The sequence below is a fragment of the Lampris incognitus genome, chromosome 1, assembly GCF_029633865.1.
Source record: "Lampris incognitus isolate fLamInc1 chromosome 1, fLamInc1.hap2, whole genome shotgun sequence".
Taxonomy (NCBI): domain Eukaryota; kingdom Metazoa; phylum Chordata; class Actinopteri; order Lampriformes; family Lampridae; genus Lampris; species Lampris incognitus.
Window position 1 is genome coordinate 96,206,330 of NC_079211.1, and position 15,368 is coordinate 96,221,697.

The window sequence follows — 15,368 nt, forward strand, 5'->3', positions numbered from 1 at the left end:
TGCTCAAATTGCACGTTTTATACACACACACATACACACACACACACACACACAATCAATCATATCATACGCTCAGAAACATGCACGAGTACATGAAGAGTAGTACGTGCTTGCTTACACACACAAAACGGCAACTTGATGACCATTCCCCACAGTACATTAGATACTGTCATAAGCCATTAGAAAGCTCTAGTAGACCCATCCACATTCATCACACTCATTGGGGTGGATCATGTGTTTCTCTGTCCATCCCCAGGGTCTTAACAACCCAGGTGTTCGCATGTCCACCATCTTGGATGTGAACAGCCAGAACTCCACGGGAAGCACAAGGCCGTCCAACAGAAAGGTAGAACGCTAGCAATTGTTCTGTGCATGGTTTAAGTATTTCCAGCATACCGAATTTAGAAATTGTTTGGCAGAGAGTTTTTGCAGCCCTGTTAAGAAAGTGGATATCCTATAGCTAAACTGGAAAAGCGGGGGGCACCAGTGCTGCCAGGACTTGAGAACCCTTTCCCTTTAAGCTGGATATATGGAAGAATAGATTTTCCAAAAGCAATTAATTTACCCTTGATCTGTTACCCATAATCACCACAAGGGGGAAGTGTTGACATTTTGCTCACAGTGGCCTTGGTTAAAGGTTTCCCTGTTCAAGGATCCCCTATACAAGTGAAAGAACAGGTGAAGTTTTCTAAAGAAATGACTAAGTAAAGGTGTTCATAATAAAAACCTATTTAATAATAATAATATGAACTGATGTACAATTTAATGATCTTTATTCAATTAATTGTCAGAAAGACACTGTCTTTATTTATATAGTCTTTGTCTTCCCTTTTTAAGCAGTTTCATGAGGAGCTGGCCTTGCAGATGGTTGTCAGCACCGGGGTCTGCAGAGAGAATGCATACAAATATGCCTGGTTCTTCTTTGAGCTGCTGGTTAGTCTGATTATACCATATAGTAAAAACACAGTTGAGTGGCAGTGGAGTACAGCGCTGTGTTTTTGTGTAGCTGTTGCTGCATGGATGAACGAAAATAAGAAGCGACAACAGCTGATGTCATATTATGTGCGTCCGTGTGTGTGTGTGTGTGTGCGTGCGTGCGCGCGCACATGTGCACATGTGTGTAATGCAGGTGAAAAGCATGGCTCAACACACCGCTCAGCTAGAGAAGCAAAATGTCCCTCGAAGAGGCCGCTTCTCTGACAGATTCAAAGACGACATCACGACCATTGTTTCTGTGGTCACTGCTGAGATTGCGACCATTCTCGTCAAACAGCAAAAGGTCAGAAAGGCGATAAAACGAATGACTTTATCACCTCGGGGCAGGTTTATGATGTGGATGTAGTATTTTTCAGGCTCTTGTGTCTTCTCTGTGAGCAAGGCACCAAATCAGAGTCCTTGTATGTGCAATTTCACTAGCTAATGAAAACAGGTTATGATTCTGAATATGGTTATCCGTTATAATCAGACTGTTTTAATCTCATTCTGAAGAGATGCGGCCATTTCAACTCCACTACGGTCACATAAGAGACCCACTTAAAGCTTGAGGCTCTATTAGCGAGTTCCTACCTACTGTATGTGTATTTTATTTGAGTGATTTGCACATAGTAATTCACTGCAACTATCCCACTACTTCTCCTGACTTTTCCTTTTTTTTTTTTTTTTTACATTTTAGGAGTTAGAGCAAGCGGAAAAGGTCAACATCAGCCTTGCCTTCTTCCTCTATGACCTGCTATCACTCATGGATAGAGGCTTTGTTTTCCAGCTGGTGAAAAACTACTGCAACCAGGTAGACACACACAAATTGCGTGCACTTGGATTCAGGAAAACTAAACCCTACTGTACGCACGGATTTTGCTTAGTTCTCCTTGGGAAACTGTCCTATTCTGTTCTGTACTGTAGAAATGTAGTGTACTTGCCATTATAGCCCTCTGACAGTGAAACAGTGGGCACGCATGTGATTTAGCTCCTGTACCAGTTATGACTGGCTTCCACATACAAAATGACAATAACTTATTTTGTTGACGCTTTTCAATCGTAGATGTCAGCCAAGAGTGTGTCCATGGCGACAACCATCAGCATGCGTCTGGAGTTTCTTCGCATCCTTTGCAGTCATGAACACTACCTCAACCTCAGCCTGTTCTTCAGCAGCCCTGCCTCCGCCCCCGCCTCCCCATGCCCATCCATTTCCTCACAGGTCAGTCTGCACGTCTTGCTCTTTTCTATCCGGAAGGAACATTCTGGTTCGGAATATATCTGCAGGACAAGTTTACAACCTCCAAGCCTCTGTGAATGAGCATACAGGAAATATTTTTTATTGAAATATAATTAGTTCCAATGCAAATCCAATTATTTTTGTTATTTTCTTACCTTTTTCGCTCTGTACATCTCCCTTCATTTCCGACTTCTTTCTTGCCTCTTTCACCCGCTTGCTGTGTCACTGTCTTTCTGTACAGAATTCCAGTTCATATAGTTTTCAGGAGCAGCAGAGGATCTTGGGATTGTTTGAGTTATCCCAGGAGTTCAAACAGCAGCACTACCTCACAGGTTTACTGCTCACAGAGCTCAGCGCAGCGCTGGACATGGAGTCCGAAGGGTATGGACACAGCCCCATTCAGCCATAAACACAGACGTTCAAACTCGGTGAATAAACCGTGAAAGGATGATAATGCTGTCAGCCTCTGATCTGAACGCACACAAACACAAATAAAAACCTTTGTGTCTGTCTCTGTCTGTCTAGGGGCAAGGTTCAGAGGAGGGCCATCAATGCCACCTACAGCCTGCTATGTGCCCATGACTTAGACCACCGCTGCATTAAACCTGAGGTCAAAGCTAAGGTTGCTGCTCTCTACCTACCCCTAGTGGGCATCATCATTGACTCAATCAACTACCTGGACTTCACAGGTACGAACGAACAAATGCACAGACAGTGGAAAAACCCAAAGTTGTGCACATTGAGACATGCACACATACACCGTATGCACTCACTCAAATTACGCATGTTGAAAATCACAAAAACAACTACTTCATTTTGTTTGATTTAAAAAATGTAGAGGTTTGTAGGCTTCGTGCTGCTGAGTAGATAGAGCACTAGCAAATATTTGGCCTTGGAAATTCTGAGAGGAGAAGGTAAGGTACTCTTTTACCCCAATTAACATAATGTGTGACCCTGTTTCGTCTCCGCAGTCTCTGATGCTCGTGGTGGGAAAAACAAGACAGGCGGCCCCGAAGACGACCCTGAAAATGTCCCTCCCATCAATCAGTCTGTTGCCATGGCGATTGCCGGGAACCCCTTCAGCACCTTGGGAAGGAATGCCCTCGTTTCCATGACATCTATGGTGGGACTTTCAGATTTTTTCCTGTGTTTATAGTAATAACAACCTACATGATGCGTTGATTGGTTTTCAGAAGTTAACGTGTGTGTCCATGTGTGCGTGCATGCGTGCGCATGCGTTTCTGCCTGTGTGTGAGTGTTCTGATTCCTAACAGGTGAGCCACTATGAGGCAGATTGATTAGCTGTCAGCACAACATACACACTTCATCCATCCTGCGAAATCATACACACACAGACACACACACACACTCGGTCACACACAGAAACACATACACACATGCATGTGGCTGGAAGAGATGGTTTATGGGTAGACATTGCCATCATAAGTGAACAGGGCCATCCGGCGTGACAAACACATCCATCACTTGGAGATGCAGCAACAACACAGGCACTAAAAGCTGAACACCGCCATTCTCGTGCTGCTTCTCTGCTTTTCTCCGGTAGATGAATGTGTTCCCTGTCCATTGTCACATGAAATACTGTTGTGGGAAAAAAAAAACAGATTATCACCCACTGAGGCGCCGGCCTGTTTTCAACGACAGACGCAAACAGGACGGCGCTGGTGACCTGGTCTTTTATTTACACCCTCACCTATTTCGCCTCCAGATGAAAATCATCTGTGACTCTTCTCATCAAAAGTGAGGCCTTGTCAGCTGAGCTGAGTTTTACAATAAACAGGTTATGCCTAGGGTTACCAGTTTTGCACATTGTGGGTGAGTCCTGATGAGCTTGATTCGTGCTTGCTGTGGAAAAAAGGACCCGCAAACTGGGTTCTTGGTGGGACACCTGGAGCACTAGGAGGTTAATGGCTACATTTATCAAACCTGCCACACAGTGGAACAGCAGTAGCCTTTCATAGTGGTGATCCATCATCAGACAAATGAAGCTAAATTAATCAGTTTCCACATCTACAGTAAATTTAACCCCTATTAAGATGGGAAAGAGAGCCATACCTTACTACAGCTGAAGTGAAAGGGAATTGATCAGGCGTCGTCGAGCTTTATAAAGTTTTGACTGTAATGAGCCAGTTTGTTGATTTGCATGCACACAGATATGAGAAAGGGGGGGGGGAGTCACCGTCACGTGGTGGTCCTGTGTAACTTGATGGGTAGAGCATAGCAGGGTTAGAGGTTAGCTTTCCTCCGGGACCGCTAAAAATACACCCACCACCGTCCGCTGAATGCCACGTTGTTATGGCGTACGTTAGAGAGAAAAGGGTATGTCTACGCCGTCGCCCTCACGTGTGTTGCTTCAAGGTTATCGATTTAAATTATTTTCAAAGGTTTATACTCTGGAATACTGTTGTATGCGTGTCAGTTTGTGCTTATCCTCTTTCTCTCAAATCTGGTGAATTGGTAGCTATCTGGGCCGCACATCTCAGCGGTCACACGGTTGTATGCAAGTTTGTTTGCTGTGTGTGTGTATGCGGTCCTATCAGCACTGTCATATCACATTATGTGTTTGTATCTCTCTCCTCTTTCTAGCAAGGTAAACCGGTGGCAACTCTTGCAGCAGACACCAGCCGCCACCTGTTGGTGTGTTTGCTTTGGGTGATGAAGAACACCGAGAGGAGTCTGATTCAGCGCTGGACTGCAGATATGCCCTCCTCTCAGCTCAACAAGCTGCTGGAGCTCCTTACCATCTGTGTCTCCTGCTTCGAGTACAGGGTCAGTTTGCATATTCGTCATCTTGTTTCGACCAGATTGTCACAGTTACATTTTACACTTAGTATTTTGTGTTCGATGGCGTCATGGCGGGACAACATATACAGCTTGGAGCGGACAACATAAACAGCTTGGAGCAGCATGTGCTGTTCTGTATCCTAAAGGTGCCATGGGTAATTTTAGTTGAATCCTGAACTTGGTTGTTCAGCAATGCAAATAATGACGACAACAAAGCAAGCGAGACAATCTAATTCAAATAGAAAAACAGTGGATACACAGCACATTTGCCAGTCTCTGCCATTTTTTTTCAACCCCCCCCCCCCTTTCTCCGCAATTGTATCTGGCCAATTACCCCACTTTTCCGAGCCGTCCCGATCTCTGCTCCACCCCCTCTGCCAATCCAGGGAGGGCTGCAGACTGCCGCATGCCTCCTCCAATACATGTGGAGTCCGTCGCCAGCCGCTTCTTTTCACCTGACAGTGAGGCGTTTCACCAGGGGGACGTAGCGCATGGGGGGGGGGGATCACGCTATTCCCCCCAGTCCACCCCCACCCCCCGAACAGGCACCCTGACTGACCAGAGGAGGCGCTAGTGCAGCGACCAGGACACGTACCTACATCCGGCTTCCCACCCGCGGACACGGCCAATTGTGCCTGTAGTGACACCCGACCAAGCCGGAGGTAACCCGGGGATTCCAACCGGCGATACCCGTTGTTGGTAGGCAACGGAATAGACCGCTACGCCACCCGGATACCCTAATCTCTGCTTTTTTGAATGTCCTGTAGATATTCTTTGCTGCAGTCACAGGAAAATGTAAATATTTCAGATAGCATCTGTGATGTATCGAGTCCACTTCTGCAGCGCGTCAGACCGATATGCAAAAATGCTAATTCTGAGTTTCATAGTTCAAGCTGTTTCTATCTTTGGAAGTTGCTTTGAATTAAGATTCCTGCTAAATGAGAAAAAGATGGTTGTAACCCAGTTTTTGCCACTGACTCTGTGTGTGTGTGTGTGTGTGTGTGTGTGTGTGTGTGTGTGTGTGTGTTTGTTTTCAGGGGAAGCAGAGCAGTGACAAGGTGAGTAGCCAGGCTTTGCAGAAGTCTCAGCAGGCTAAACTGCAGCTAGAGGAAGCCCTGCTGAGAGGAATGGGAGCCCGGGGGGAAATGATGAAGCGAGTTGGAGGTACTGCATGCTGGGCTTCCTATGCCGCACTTCCACTAAAGAGCTCTTTTTATAGCTGCTGTTTGGAATTTCAAGTGGCAGAATTACATTTCATATTTTAAAAATTTGTGCCCTCCGTCATTATGCACTTTAAAGTTTTAGGTGTGAACTTTAATGAAAAGCATACACTTGTTATCCCCAAGCAGTAGGAGCATATTATATTTTCTGTTGTGAATATTGACCTACCTGTTAGTTGCTACCCATTCAGCTTTAGCTGCTGTGTGACCGGCTGCTTACTTGACCCCTGATAGGAACGGATAGGATTATGGGTCAGAGAGAGAACCTGCGCTGGAGGAAAGATCTCACCCAGTGGAGACAGACCAATGACAAGCAGGACAAGTGGGTTTTAACCCTTCCCTCTTTTCTCCATCCGCAGATTTCTCTCTCTCTCTCTCTCGCTCGCTTTTCAGCTTTCTTTCCTTATTACTTGCTGGCCTTCTCGTCTCCTTTCACTGGGACTTTTCCATTTTCTTGCTTTCTTTACCTGTGCTTTTCTTTTGGGCTTTCTCTGTCTGTCTATGTCTGTCTATGTCTCTCTCTCTCTCTCTCTCTCTCTCTCTCTCTCTCTCTCTCTCTCTCTCTCTCTCTCTCTCTCTCTCTGTCTTTTCTGTTAGTAACTGATATCTCTCGTTCTCTCCAACCAGAACAAAGGCTGAGTTGGATCAGGAGGCTCTGATCAGTGGGAACCTGGCTACAGAGTCCAACCTGATAGTGCTGGATCTTCTGGAGACCATTGTACAGGTCAGAAAACCACAACTACTACACTTGGTTATAACTATCCCTATCCATATGTGTTATTTTGATGTTTCTTTCAGTACTGCGTCCAACACCATTTTTTCATTGGCCTCGTGTGAACGTATGGCACCTTCTCTTCAGCCTCTGCCGCTTCTGGCCTATTTGACAATTTGATTTATTTAATTGATGACATTTTACAACTGTTAACTGTGTTGTTCGAGCTATTACAGTAATTCAATGACTGTCGGCATGTGGCAGCTTAGCAAAAATGCTTATTTTTTTGTTGTCGTTGTAAAAGGTTTGTTCACATTTTGGAATGATGTAGACCACTATTTTGAGTTATATTAGGGGTGTGAATGTTATCAAGAGCATATACTCCATCACTAGGTTCTATCCCTCAAAAAGGCGTGCATGTGTGTGCGCATGTGCATGTCCGTGTGTGCACGTGTGTGTGTGTGTGTGTGTGTGTGTGTGTGTGTGTGTGTGTGTGTGTGTGTGTGTGTGTGTGTGTTGACACATAACTGATTCAGGAAATTTCAGATTTTCCAGTTGTCTCAGGACTAATGTACCAATTGTTTAGGTTCACTGTTTGCCTCTTTTGATTTGTTGGGTTTTGTGTCTTTCTCCTGCCCAGGCAGTTCCACTGGCTGAGTGTAAGGACAGCGTTGTGGGCGGGGTGTTGAGGGTGTTGCTGCACTCTCTCACCTGCAGCCAAAGCAGCACATTCCTCTCTCACACCTTCAGCACACTCCGAGCAATTGTTGTCAAGGTACTCTTTTGTGTGTGTGTGTGTGTGTGTGTGTGTGTGTGTGTGTGTGTGCATAGTGTTTGGCCAATTAGAGAGTGTGTGGTAGTTAAAAAAAATGTAAGGCCACAATTAATAAGTGTACTAGTTGTATGTGTTGGTGGTGGTGCATTGCTCACATCGTGATAAGTCATTTTTATGTTGGTGTGAACTTGTGTGTGTGCGTTATTTTCTCTATAGACGCTTACTTGTTGGCGCATTCGTGTGTATGCCTATGCTGTCTGTAGTTTGGGGACCTGTTGTTCGAGGAAGAGGCAGAGCAATGTGCGGATTTGTGCCAGAAGGTCCTTCAGTACTGCAGCAGCCCTGTAGATGAGAACAGGAGCCAGGCCTGCGCTACCCTCTACCTCATCATGAGATACAGCTACAGCAATGCTAGCGTGAGGACACGTTCTTCTTCTGGCTTACTTGTTTCTGATGGATCAAGCAGCTCCATCTGACATCCTGGCATGCACAAGAACATAGAGAAAACACACGCAGTCTGTCTCTTGCTCTCTCTCACATGCACGCACACACACACACACAGTACACATCACATCCAAAAACAAATTGCCAGCCTGTCTGTCAGCCAATCCTTGATCTAATTTATAAACGCATACAACAACACAGGATTGCAAACACAGGGACACCCATATGCACACAAACACTTACAGCGGGTGGTCTGGAATTTGCTATACCTCCTCTGTCAGATCCAACTTCACCTTAAATCTAAGGTTTCACATGGGCGTGGTGCCGCATTTATTTCAGATTGAATTTCCTTTAAGTGAATGTCAGGATTGCCTATGATGCGTGCATACACATAAATACACCCACCCAACTACACACACACCCGCACACACACACACACGCAGGGAGTTACATACGTCCTCTCCATCTTCTCCACGTTTCCTCTTCTCTCCCACCCGGCTTTAATGTCTTTTCCATGTCTATTTTGAGCATGGTGGAGAAAGTTTCTGCTGAAGGATGTGTCTCCAAGAAGCGAGCAGAGAGATATGTCACTGTCTGCCCCTCATGTTCCCAAACCCCTGTAACTAATGACAGCTAGAACTCTGTGTGTGTGTGTGTGTGTGTGTGTGTGTGTGTGTGTGTGTGCGTGCGCGCACATGTAAGCAGTTGTATAAGAGCAGTTTGTCCCAAGGGCAGTGAGAGAGATGAGAGTGTGTTTTCGGGAGAGGGGAGGGGCAGGAAGGAGGAAGACATGACAGGAAAAGAGGTGCGTTAGCCAGAGGAAAAGCCGAGACAGAAAGGTGCACAAGGACAAAGTAGGGGGAGAGGAAGTCTAAAGTGGGCGAAATGTGGGAGGAAAGGAGAGAACTTGTGTCTCTTTGATAGTTTCATAACTTCTGATGCGGTTGATAGTTCCCGCGTTTACCTCGTGTACACTTTGCCACAAGTCAGAAATCGTCGTGTGGAACCTCGAAACGCGTTTCCGAACAAACACACGCGTATCGCGCCCCTATACAGAGAGATGAGCGCAAACGCACACATATGTCTTTCATTCAAGGTGAGCGGCTTTTTCCCCCATTTGCACGCCGTGGAGTGTGTTTATTTATGCGGTGTTTACAGACCGAGCTGTGATCTGAATCACTGCAGCACACACATGACTCATCCATACAGGGTTTACGCCACTTCTTCCATTGTTTACACTTTTGTGCCTCCATCCCGTCTCACCATGTTACACAAACTCATCCGAGTCCCTCTCTCCCGTGCTTCCATATTAGATTGTTGTAATAAAAAGGGGGCATAAGCGACCGGGCTTTTGTCCGGTAATGGATCAAATCAATAAAAACGTCTCTCTGTGGTTAAAGGTAGTCCAATCTTTGAGAGGATGGAAAGAGAGGTAGAGTGAAAAGAAAAAGTGGGGAAGAGGAAAGAGAGAAAGTGAGAGAGGACAACAGATGGGGTTATGTGTTGACTTTAGCCATCCTTTAGTTTGGTTTTGAACACAGGCACAACGCACACACACACACACATATACAATTATACACAAAGACATATATATATATATATATATATATATATGCTGACATATATACACACACACACACACACACACACACACACACACCTACACACACACACACACACACCCACACACACATTTGGAGAGCAGTGATGGCCGGTTAGGCCCGGGCTCCATGCTCAGTTGAACAGAATGGGGCCGTAGAGATGATCCATGGGTGATTATGTCTCCACTAATGGGAGATCATTTCCCGCTTAGCTGGTCATGCTGGAGATAGATGAAACTACACACATGCACGCACGCACACACACTTGCACACATGCACAAAGACCTAGCCAAGATAGATGGAGATGGTGTTTGTAAGGCCGGTTATCTAGGACAGTGGTGTGAAGAATGGAGAGACACAGGAAGGTAGGGAGGTAGGGAGGGGACAGGGGAAAATAGGGGTGAGGAGAGAAAAAGTGAATGTGAATTTAAGAGAGAAGTCTAAAAATGATACAGATGGTGTCGCTTACCTTTAACAAGGAGTTCTTGGTACCTCTACTGTTACATCAATATCAAATATTTCAGGGTGGGTTATGTATATCTAATATGGCCCCTACACCTGTCATAACTCTTTAAGAATATCCCCATTACAAAATGTATCACTTTAACGTCAATAATCATCATCGTAATAATGATAATCATCATCCTCCGTCGTCTGTAGAAAAAAAAGACATTTACATTGATATTCCTCTGTATGTTATGACTTTGGGCGGCACGGTGGCGCAGTGGTTAGCACGGTCGCCTCACAACAAGAAGGTCCTGGGTTCGAACCGCGAGGTAGTCCAACCTTGGGGGTCATCCCGGGTTGTCCTCTGTGTGGAGTTTGCATGTTCTTGCCATGTCTGCGTGGGTTTCCTCCCACAGTCCAAAGACATGTAGGTCAGGTGAATCAGCCACACTAAATTGTCCCTAGATGTGTGTGTGTCGTCGGTCTGTCCTGTGTTGGCCTGGCGGCCTGTCCAGGGTGTCTCCCCACCTGCCACCCAATGACCGCTGGGATAGGCTCCAGCACCCCTGCGATCCTGAGAGTAGGGTAAACGGTTTAACTTCATCAGTCAATAATAAATTCTAATTTACTGAAGGGATGCCTCAGTCAAAGGTGCAAAAGGTTGAAAATTAGATAATAACCCCCCCCCCCCAAAAAAAATGTCTGAGTGACAGGATTCTCTCTGTGCAACAAAACTACTTTTCTCTGCTGCTATTTGGACAGTTCGGTAATACTCGGGCTAGATGTTTTAGTTGCGGGTATTATTTACAAGATGCACCACACAGTCAACTGTATACATAACAAAGGTTCCTAGGCAAAATGTAGTCACACAGGGCCAGAGGAAAGAGTGCCTGAACACTTGCAGGTTCCATTTATTTATTTACGTTTCTAGCTAGCTCGCATGCAAGATGTCCCATTTTGTAGCCATAACACCATTAAGAATTCTGCCTCCACGTAGGTTTTCCATAGGCCCCAAGGGGAAGTAACGCAATAACATTTATTACGATGTAAGAGCCCAGAGAAAACCTTCAAAGGATGAAATGTTGTCTTGTCATTTCCCAAGGACAAAACTGTCATCGGTTGTATTGCGAGATAAACGAAGCCGAAAGCGTCACACTGACATCTTCGCTGTCCTCTGTCCCGGTCAGAATTTTTCACGGGTGAAGATGCAGGTGACCATGTCTCTGGCCTCTCTGGTGGGCAAGTCCTCGGACTTCCACGAGGAACACCTGCGCCGTTCCCTCCGCACCATCCTGGCCTACGCTGAGGAAGACGCCGAGATGCAGAACACTCAGCTGCCCTCCCAGGTACCTCCCAGGGAACGCTGCGTGAGGAAGGCAGGCAAGTTGACCGTTTGCACTGAAGCGTAAATGGCTCGTTGTGTTTGTGGTTTCAGGTGGATGAGCTCCTGAGGAACCTTAACAGTATTCTGTCAGACACGGTGAAGATGAGAGAGTTCCAGGAAGACCCTGAGATGCTCATGGATCTCATGTACAGGTAAGAGATGAAGGACCTCCTCCCAAGGCCTCCCTTGCTCCTCATCATTCTATTCTCCCTCCCCCCCTGTAGAACCCCGATAATGTAACAAAAATCTGCTCTTGAGTCCATTGAAAATGCAATAAAACCTGATAATGTAATAACTTCCTGATAATATAATAAAGTGCATTTCCCAATAATGTCATAAACTTTTTACCAATAATGTAATAATGTGTTACATTAAAGGGATGTTATTAGGGTTAGGGTTAGGGTTAGCTATGATACATAGTTTATTACATTATCGGGAAATGCACTTTATTACATTATCAGGAAGTTATTACATTATCAGGTTTTATTGCATTTTCAATGGCTTCAAGTGCATTTTTTTATTACATTATCAGGGTTATTACATTATCGGGGGATTTATTACATTATCAGGTTCTACACCGCCCCCCCCCCCCCCCCGTTATTCTCCCCAATTGTATCCGGCCAATTACCCCACTCTTCCAAGCTGTCCCGGTCGCTGCTCCATCCCCTTTGCTGATCTGGGGAGGGCTGCAGACTACCACATGTCTCCTCCGATACATGTGGAGTCGCCAGCCCCTACTTTTCACCTGACAGTGAGGAGTTTCACCAGGGGGACATGGTGTGTGGGAGGATCACACTATTCCCCCCAGTTGCCCCTCCCCCCTGAACAGGCGCGCTGTTCGACCAGAGGAGGCGCTAGTGCAGCGACCAGGACACATCCCCACATCTGGCTTCCAGCCCTCAGACATGGCCAATTGTGTCTGTAGGGACGCCCGACCAAGTCGGCGATAACATGGGGATTCAACCCAGTGATCCCCATGTTGTCAGGCAACGGAATAGACCGGCCGCTATGCTACTTGGATGCTGCTCCTTGTCTTTCTATATCTGTCTTTCTTTCTGTCTGTCTCTCTATTTGTCTGTTTGAGTCTATCGTCACTTTTCTTGGGTTTTATCTTTCCCTCTCTTGTCTGTGTTTCTCTCGCCCTGTGCCTGTGTCTTTCTGTGGCTTGCCCCTAAGTCATGGCGCTGGTTCCTATTTCTCTGTGGTCTCGGTTGTTTTGCCTCTATTTGCCATCCTCACCATGGTAACCATGTGGTAGCAGTTTAGTCGTCTGATCTGGATTTATGTGTATGCAAATGCAAACACAGTGTTTGGGTTTTGCATGTGCGCGTGGAGCAGACACACAAAGGCTGCATACATGTGCTGTATGTTGGTTTAGGCTCCTTACTTACATGTGTGCCAGCGTCCCTTGCGTGTCATTCATCATGCCATTTTTCTGTTTGGGTTTCGGTGCTGGTCTGTAGGGCACGCTGAATAGGTGGTTAGCTTGCCTCATTCACCTGTGCTCTGACTGTCAAACCCCCAAACCAGTAGAACACATTTGGTCTCCAGATGCATGCATGGATTCAAACTTCAGTATAATGACTCATCTGGTTCACTTAAGGATAAATCAATTTATTCACTGCTTTTTTTTTCACATGATAGCAGCGCTCTGTTCCTATTGATTATTCATGCTTTGCACAAGCAGGAAAACAACTTTTTTGATTTTATTGCTCCTGACAAATACATAGAAGTACTCATAATACTGCACCACTCACTGTCAAGCTTTTTTTTTTAAGCATATGGCTTTCATGTTTATACGATGGTGTTTATTGTGTTTGGTTGAGTTGAGGTTAAACATATTCATTGCCCCGGTCTTTGCAATGCACCTTTTTTTTTCTTTTTTTTGTACTACACATATTTGATGCACTGTGATCTATTGTCATTGCACTTCTTTACCTGGGCCTCTCCCAGAGATGTCACCTACTAATCAGTGTAATTACTACATCGACAGGCAGAAATGACTTTAAAAAAAAACAAGGGAAGTCACAGCACTCTCTGGTCCTCTCAAAAATGGATACACAGCCTCAGCTACCCCCTGCACCACTTTATCCACCCTGGTTAGACTGCCTCAATGCCCATGCCCTCCTTGTCTCTCCCCAGGATTGCGAAGGGCTACCAGACGTCTCCTGACCTGCGTCTGACCTGGCTGCAAAACATGGCAGAGAAGCACAATAACAGGAAGTGCTACACTGAGTCAGCCATGTGTCTGGTCCATGCAGCCGCCCTGGTGGCTGAGTACCTCAGTATGCTGGAGGATCACAAGTACCTGCCCGTGGGCAGTGTCACATTCCAGGTAGGGAATGCGCGTAAACACACACACACACACACACACACACACACACACACACATATATAGAATGGAAAGAAACAAACAAAAGCGGACACAATGCAAGCCAAAAGTGAGCAAGCAAACAAACTAGTAAGCACAGACAGACATTTTTGTTTGTTGTGGCTGTTGGCCCTTATGTTGAACGGAAGCCCCCCCACCACCCACACACACACACACACACACACACACACACACACACACACACACTATACACCACACAACAACAACCACACACTACACATCCCCCAACTGATTACTTCCAAACGGGGTTGTATGTGTCCAGAGGGGGGAGCTGCTGTACACTCATAATGTCAGCTTGCTAATATGGTCTCTGGGTAACACTTAGTGCTTAGCGCAACACCTTTGAAGTTGGGGAAATAAACAGCAACAAAATTGTGATAAACAGATGATTCTGAGTCAGACGTTCTCCTCTGGGAACAGATTGTCACCTACAAAAATTGAGAGCAAACGATTGTAATGGCTGGCATGAAGTGCTGTCTAGGGGTTGTACACACACAGGGCCTCCGCTGTGCTCTGGGACAGGACATTCGAACCTGCACCAGTCAATGGGTCACGGATTGGACGATTATCCAATTAGTACCGTTCCCAACTGTTGGACGTCTCCCCGCACACACGGGAGAAAGCCTAGGCGATCGATTACTTGATTAACTACGGAGGTAATTAATAGATTGACTGTCCGTTTCTCACCGTAGAACATCTCCCCCAATGTGCTGGAGGAGTCTGCCGTGTCGGATGACATCCTGTCCCCGGACGAGGACGGGGTGTGTTCGGGACGCTACTTTACCGAGAGCGGGCTGGTGGGACTGCTCGAGCAGGCCGCGGAGCTCTTCAGCAATGTAAGGCAGACAGAACCAGTGCTTAATATTGATTAACTTGAATATCTGGAAGAAGTTCCTGCTTGATGGACCCGACTCTCACTGGAGCGCCTCGGTGTTTGCGGTCTGTGCTCGTGGATAGTTTTTGTCTGTCCCTGGTTCACAGTGGAATCAAATGACTGGTGTCTTTGCTACTACAATATTCGGTAAACACTTTAGTAAGGGGAACGTAGTCACCATTAATTAGGTGCTTATTGGCATGCAAATTAGCAGCATATTGGCTCTTAAGTGGTCATTATTACGTACTCATTAATGCCTTATTCTGCATGGCCTTATTATACAACCAGTAAGCCATTAACTATGAGTTTTCCCTCTATAACCTCAGAATGATTGCTTATTAGTAGTACCATCTCAATATGCTTTGCTTAGTATGGCCTTTATAAGGTGGTAGTACCACAAGAAGAGTTATTCTCCCTTACTAACACTTAATGAATATGGTCCGTTCTTACATAACAAAACACAAAACTACAAGTGTTCATAGTGTTAAATTACTGTAAATTAAGT

General features: G+C 45.7%; 1 protein-coding gene across 1 annotated transcript in view; it reads left to right on the forward strand.

Moving 5' to 3' along the window:
- Positions 1-15,368, forward strand: part of dock8 (dedicator of cytokinesis 8) — a 79,486-nt gene that overhangs the window by 50,011 nt on the left and 14,107 nt on the right. Inside the window, exons 23-40 of the mRNA XM_056296548.1 lie at positions 257-346; positions 838-933; positions 1,130-1,279; positions 1,673-1,786; positions 2,039-2,194; positions 2,454-2,593; positions 2,738-2,901; positions 3,184-3,335; positions 4,817-4,999; positions 6,052-6,178; positions 6,469-6,556; positions 6,862-6,958; positions 7,587-7,721; positions 7,985-8,137; positions 11,401-11,559; positions 11,649-11,749; positions 13,740-13,932; positions 14,682-14,825. Of these exons, the coding sequence (XP_056152523.1) occupies positions 257-346; positions 838-933; positions 1,130-1,279; positions 1,673-1,786; positions 2,039-2,194; positions 2,454-2,593; positions 2,738-2,901; positions 3,184-3,335; positions 4,817-4,999; positions 6,052-6,178; positions 6,469-6,556; positions 6,862-6,958; positions 7,587-7,721; positions 7,985-8,137; positions 11,401-11,559; positions 11,649-11,749; positions 13,740-13,932; positions 14,682-14,825 (2,442 nt within the window). The remainder of the gene's footprint in view (positions 1-256; positions 347-837; positions 934-1,129; positions 1,280-1,672; positions 1,787-2,038; positions 2,195-2,453; positions 2,594-2,737; positions 2,902-3,183; positions 3,336-4,816; positions 5,000-6,051; positions 6,179-6,468; positions 6,557-6,861; positions 6,959-7,586; positions 7,722-7,984; positions 8,138-11,400; positions 11,560-11,648; positions 11,750-13,739; positions 13,933-14,681; positions 14,826-15,368) is intronic.